The sequence below is a fragment of the Colobus angolensis genome, unplaced genomic scaffold (assembly GCF_000951035.1).
Source record: "Colobus angolensis palliatus isolate OR3802 unplaced genomic scaffold, Cang.pa_1.0 Scaffold128, whole genome shotgun sequence".
NCBI lineage: Eukaryota > Metazoa > Chordata > Mammalia > Primates > Cercopithecidae > Colobus > Colobus angolensis.
This window is the reverse complement of record NW_012114030.1, coordinates 1,974,069-1,980,600: the sequence shown is the minus strand read 5'-3', so window position 1 is coordinate 1,980,600 and position 6,532 is coordinate 1,974,069. Positions and strand designations below refer to the sequence as shown.

Here is a 6,532-nt window from a genome sequence, read left to right as displayed (position 1 = left end):
CTGGTGACGAGTTCCGCGTTCGCACCCTGAGTCCACTCGCCAGCCCGCCGCCCTCTGCCGCCGCACCCTGCACACCCGCCCCTCTCCTGTGCCAGGTGAGCGCCCCTCTTCACGGGCAGGGACCAGGGACCTTGGAGAGGGATCTTGGGGACAGTGGCGGGTTGGGCGTCCTCGTGGAGCACCCCCACCCCATGCCAGCGTCTCCCTACTACCAGCCACACACAGGCTCTCCGGCTCCTCCAGCCTGAGGTCCCGTAACTGCGCAATGCAGCGGCAGCGCGTGCTGAGTCATGGCGGGGGAGGAAGCCGGATGAGATGAAGGACCATTCCCCTCCCCTTTTCTTGCAGGGACCCCTGTGGCAAAGGATTAGGGCCCCTTAGCCCTGGCGGGGATCCTAAGAGCCACTGAGGGGTGGGGGCCGGCCCGTGTACAGCCCCAGGGTTCTCGCAAGCTGGAGGCTGGTTTCTCTGCCCTGGGAAACGGGGCGCCCCTCGTGAGGAGGGGAAACCCCTCGACGGTGCTTGATGCCCCATTAACACTTTCCCTGTCTCTCCTTATCGGGCGACCTTGATTCTGAGCCCGGAACAGCTGCAGCCGTGCGAAGCGACAGGAGCATTTTTCAGGGGAAGGCGCTTGCCCCGTAGGAGCAGGGGCGACGGCAAAGCTTACCGCTTTCCTTGCCTCGGGCTAGGGCTTGTTCGGCCGCCCTTTCCTGGGCTTCTCGTTGCTCTCTTACCTTTTTCCTAATACCCCTTTCCTACCACCCGCCCCCTCCCTTGTGGGGAAAAGCCTGACCTTGGGATGTCCTTGAAGACTTGGAGCCCGGGCCAGCCCTGGGATCTTGGGTGGATTGGAAGGAACACCCCAGTGGCAGTCAGAAGAGCTGGGTTCTAATCTCAGATCTGGCTCCGGGGTTGCTGTGTGGCTTGAAGCACAGACCTTTCCCTTATCTGGGCCCTTTCCCACGAGGGTGTTGGGCACTCTGCTCGATTCAATCTTTACATTCTAAAATACTCCGGTTCGGTTTTGTTTTCAGGCAAGGTGACCCCATGGCAAGGCGCAAGCCAGAAGGGTCCAGCTTCAACATGACCCACCTGTCTATGGCTATGGCCTTTTCCTTTCCCCCAGTTGCCAGTGTGCAACTCCACCCTCAGCTGGGCAACACCCAGCACCAGACAGAGTTAGGAAAGGTACAGGGGCAGGCCTAGCATAGGGAAGTTGGGCCTACGGGAGAGCTGGGGACCAGAAGCGCCCCAGGGCCTGCTGGGAGTGGGGCAGGGGAGGTAGGGAACGTTTCCCTGACCTCCAGGCGAGGAGCCCTGCTCATTGGGAGATTATGGGAAACCCCAGCTAACTAGTCCTTCCCCTGTTTCCTGTACCCAGAAACTTGCTACCACCAGCACCATGCCCTACCAATATCCAGCGCTGACCCCGGAGCAGAAGAAGGAGCTGTCTGACATCGCTCACCGCATCGTGGCACCCGGCAAGGGCATCCTGGCTGCAGATGAGTCCACTGGTGCGGGCAGGAGACAGAATGGGTGGAGGGTGCAGGGTTAGGAGTGACAGGCTGGTCCCCTAATTCCTATGTGACACTCCCAGGGAGCATTGCCAAGAGGCTGCAGTCCATTGGCACCGAGAACACCGAGGAGAACCGGCGCTTCTACCGCCAGCTGCTGCTGACAGCTGACGACCGAGTGAATCCCTGCATTGGGGGTGTCATCCTCTTCCACGAGACACTCTACCAGAAGGCGGATGATGGTCGTCCCTTCCCCCAAGTTATAAAATCCAAGGGCGGTGTTGTGGGCATCAAGGTGAGGGGCAGGGCCTCAGGACGTGAGGTTTGAGATGAAAATGGAGGAAGGAAATCCAGGTTAGTGAGGCAGGGAATGAATGCTGGATTGGAGGCCTAGAGACTTGCATGGAGCCTGCTTCAGGCTTAGGGCATTTACTCGACATTTTTAATCCTCACAATTCTAAGAGAACAGTATTATTCCCCTTTTACAGATGAAAATCTCAGAAGCTCAGGGAAGTGAAGTGTTTTGCTCAGAGTAAGTGGCAGAGCCCCAGTCTCCTGACACCCAATTCACTCAACATTTCTGTTGTCAAGTAACATCCCAGTGTATCCTGTCTCAGAGGATTGTTACTAAGTGAACTAAGTGAAAATAATTTAATTTAATTGTAACTAAGTATTTTAGTAACTAAAGTAGGTTTTTTTTTTTTTTTATTGAGACAGAGCCTGGCTCTGTTGCCCAGGCTGGAGTGCAGTGGTGCGATCTCAGCTCACTGCAAGCTCTGCCTCCCGGGTTCACACCATTCTGCCTCAGCCTCCCGAGTAGCTGGGACTACAGGCGTCTGCCACAACGCCCAGCTAATTTTTTTTTTGTATTTTTAGTAGAGACGGGGTTTCACCATGTTAGCTAGGATGGTCTCGATCTCCTGATCTCGTGATCCGCTTTTCTCGGCCTCCCAAAGTGCTGGGATTACAGGCGTGAGCCACCGCGCCTGGCTTAAGTAACTAAATACTTTAATTGTAACTAAGTGAAAATATTTGCCAGCCCTGAGATGCAATTTAAGAGATTAAGTAAATTTGGGGGGAAGACTGGGGCTAAAGAAGAGGAAAGAGGTTCATGCCCAGCTACTTAGGCTGAGGCAGGAGGATCACTTCAGCCCAGGAAGTGGAGGCTTCAGTGAGCTGAGATCCCACCACTGTACACAGTGGGAAGGGTACTAGAGGTCATTTCCTGTGTATTAATGCTGTTACCCCGACCCCAACAGGTAGACAAGGGCGTGGTTCCCCTGGCAGGGACAAATGGCGAGACTACCACCCAAGGTGAGAACTGTTTGATTCTCTGCCCTACAAACCCAACCAGAGTAGGTTTGGGTGCCAAGAGGAGTGGAAACCACATGCCCCTCCGCACCGTGCTCTGACCCCTCCATCTTCTCTTAGGGTTGGATGGGCTGTCTGAGCGCTGTGCCCAGTACAAGAAGGATGGAGCTGACTTCGCCAAGTGGCGTTGTGTGCTGAAGATTGGGGAACACACTCCCTCAGCCCTCGCCATCATGGAAAATGCCAATGTCCTGGCCCGTTATGCCAGCATCTGCCAGCAGGTGGGCCTGCAGGTCCCCAATAGGCCACCTCCCACCTCATTTGGTTCCAGTGTCGTTAACTTGCCAGTCACCCGCCATGATGCCTATCTCCCCTAAAGCAAGCATCAGCTTTGGCCCATGGAGGACACTCAAGGGCTGTTCGAGGCAGAGGGGCTAAGGAGGGATTGTGGGTGAATCTGAGGAGGCGCCTGTCTCCTGTAATCTGAGGGCTTTGAAGCCTGAGTCCCTGGCATCGTCGAGATACGGTTTTAAACAGTGACTATGGAGAGCTGTAGGTGGGACTCCAGGTTAGGAGGCCTCAGTGACCCTGTCTCTCACCCTGCAGAATGGCATCGTGCCCATCGTGGAGCCTGAGATCCTCCCTGATGGGGACCATGACTTGAAACGCTGCCAGTATGTGACTGAGAAGGTAAGTGACTGCCTGCCTGACCAGTGCAAGGTGACTGAGCGGGGACCCAGGGGCTAACCCCTATCCTCCCCTCCACCCCACTACTCCACCATGCCCCTGCTCTGCTCCAGGTGCTGGCTGCTGTCTACAAGGCTCTGAGCGACCACCACATCTACCTGGAAGGCACCTTGCTGAAGCCCAATATGGTGACCCCAGGCCACGCTTGCACCCAGAAGTTTTCTCATGAGGAGATTGCCATGGCGACCGTCACAGCGCTGCGCCGCACAGTCCCCCCGGCTGTCACTGGTGAGGCCCACACTCTCATCTTGACCTCTAGGCAGTAGATGAGCTCTACCCACAACCCTATGCCCATTTGGACAGATTTCCATGGCAGCTTCTACCAGTTCCTGCCAGCTTCCTGGGTCTCTGACCACAGCCTCTCGCCCCTGCTCTACAGGGATCACCTTCCTGTCTGGAGGCCAGAGTGAGGAGGAGGCATCCATCAACCTCAATGCCATTAACAAGTGCCCCCTGCTGAAGCCCTGGGCCCTGACCTTCTCTTATGGCCGAGCCCTGCAGGCCTCTGCCCTGAAGGCCTGGGGTGGGAAGAAGGAGAACCTGAAGGCTGCACAGGAGGAGTACGTCAAGCGAGCCCTGGTAAGGATGGGCAGGAGGTGGGCAGGGTCTCTGGGTGGACGGGACTTGGAGAAGAGCCCTTCTCACTCCACCCCTCTCCCCACTTAGGCCAACAGCCTTGCCTGTCAAGGAAAGTACACCCCGAGCGGTCATGCCGGGGCAGCTGCCAGCGAGTCCCTCTTCATCTCTAACCACGCCTATTAAGCAGAGGTGTTCCCAGGCTGCCCCCAACACTCCAGGCCCCGCCTCCTCCCACTCTTGAAGAGGGGGCCTCCTCCTCGGGCCTCCAGACTGGCTTGCCTGCGCTCTTGCCTCCCTCGTGACAGTGGTGTATGGTGTCGTCTGTGAATGCTAAGTCCATCACCCTTTCCAGCACACTGCCAAATAAACAGCTATTTAAGGGGGAGTCGGCCATCCGTGTCTTGTGTGTAATGCAGGGGAGGGCCTGGGGAGGCAACAGAGCCCAGAAGAAGAAAGAGCCCCTGTTCTCTGTTCTTCCTTTCGGGGCAGTAAAGGGGTGAAAGGGGAAAGAACCTTCCTGCTCTGTTTTATACTTGGCCAGGGCTTTGAGAGAGGCTGAGAGCTTGTGACATTTTCTTCCAGCCACTACAGGCTGTGACCCTTCACCTAGCAGCATCAGATAGGGCTCACAGCTGGGGCGTATGGTTGTAACTGCTCATGTCTTACGAGACTGCAGCCTCAGCCTCACTTTTAGGCCCAGAGCTCAAGGGGGGCAGAAGACCCCTGTGACAGAAACCCACTAATTAGCTCACTTTTCCTGAGTGACATGAGCTGGGCAACATAATGGGTGTTCTATATGAGTAGATGCTGTTATTTTCAACTTATACCTAAGGCTCTTTTGCCCAAGATTGAACTGTTTCTTGGTGGAAAGGATGCTCAATGCATATCTCTTGTTTTTTCTTTTTTTTTGAGACAGTCTCACTCTGTCATCCAGACTGGAATGCAGTGGCACGATCTTGGCTCACTGCAATGTCTGCCTCCCAGGCTCAAGCAATTGTCCTGCCTCAGCCTCCTGAGTAGCTGGGATTACAGGCGCATGCCACTATCACCTGGCTAATCTTTGTATTTTTTAGTAGAGGCGGGATTTCTCCATGTTGGCCAGACTAGTCTCCAACTCCTGACATCGCATGGTTCTCCACCTCAGCCTCCCAAAGTGCTAGTAGGACTACAAGTGCCCGCCACCAGACCCGGTTAGTTTTTTTGTAGTTTCAGTAGAGATGGGGTTTCACCGTGTTAGCCAGGATGGTCTCGATCTCGTGATCCGCCCACCTCGGCCTCCCAAAATGCTGGAATTACAGGTGTGAGCCACCGTGCCTGGCCATCTTTTTTCTTTTTGAGACAGAGTTTCGCTCTTGTCGCCCAGGCTGGAGTGCGATGACACGGTCTATGTTCACTGCAACTTCCCCCTCCCGGATTCAAGTGATTCTCCTGCCTCAGCCTACATAGTAGCTGGGATTACAGGTGCACGCCACCACGCCCAGCTAATTTTTATGTTTTTAGTAGAGACAAGGTTTCGCCATGTTGGTCAGGCTGGTCTTGAACTCCTGACCTCAGGTAATCCGCCCGCCTTGGCCTCCGAAAGTGCTGGGATGATAGGTGTGAGCCACCGCGCACGGCCTGTTTTCCCATTTTAACAGGAGATGGAATTAGAGAGGGCTTCTTAGTCTCCTTTGGGCTATGGAATCCCATAAAAACCTTGAATTGTTTCCAACACCCCCTTGATAATGCAGATACAGAAGTTCAGCGGTAGAGCTCAGGCACCAGGTCAAGAACTGAGCCTTTGCAGCTGCTGCTTTCCACGAAGCTAGAATGAGCATGCTGTGCCATTACTTGGAGCCCTTCCCCAATGACCCAGGCTGGGGTGTACAGTAACTACATCAGCTCTCTGGACCTAGAGAATATCTGCAGTGATTCAGGTAGAACGGACTTACCTAGAACCTTCTAGAAGTATAAAAACGTGGTCCTAGGCTGGGCGCAGTGGCTCACGCCTATAATCCCAGCATTTGGGACAACAAGGTGGGCGGATCATGAGGTCAGGAGTTGAGAACAGCCTGGCCAACATAGTGAAACCTCGTCTCTACTAAAAATACAAAAATTAGCCAGGCATAGTGGTGTGCACCTGTAGTTCCAACTACTTGGGAGGCTGAGGCAGGAGAACTGCTTGAACCCAGGAGGCGGAGGGTGCAGTGAGCCGAGATCGCATCATTGCACTCCACCCTGGGCAACAGAGGAGGCAGAGGTTGCGGTGAGCCAAAATTGCTCCATTGCACTCCAGCCTGGGCGACAAGAGCAAAGATCTGTCTTAAAAAAATAAACACATGAAAATACAAAAATTAGCCAGGCATGGTGGCACCCAGTACTCGGGAGGCTGAGGCAGG

The 6,532-nt window shown here is 54.8% G+C and overlaps 1 protein-coding gene across 1 annotated transcript in view; it reads left to right on the top strand.

Moving 5' to 3' along the window:
* The window catches only part of ALDOA (aldolase A, fructose-bisphosphate), an 18,072-nt gene extending 13,533 nt beyond the window's left edge, over nt 1–4,539 (top strand). Inside the window, 9 exon segments of the mRNA XM_011933518.1 lie at nt 1,038–1,191; nt 1,385–1,517; nt 1,601–1,812; nt 2,777–2,831; nt 2,949–3,109; nt 3,435–3,518; nt 3,629–3,803; nt 3,955–4,154; nt 4,242–4,539. Of these exon segments, the coding sequence (XP_011788908.1) occupies nt 1,038–1,191; nt 1,385–1,517; nt 1,601–1,812; nt 2,777–2,831; nt 2,949–3,109; nt 3,435–3,518; nt 3,629–3,803; nt 3,955–4,154; nt 4,242–4,337 (1,270 nt within the window). The 3' untranslated portion in view covers nt 4,338–4,539.
* Nucleotides 4,540–6,532: the final 1,993 nt, after the last annotated feature.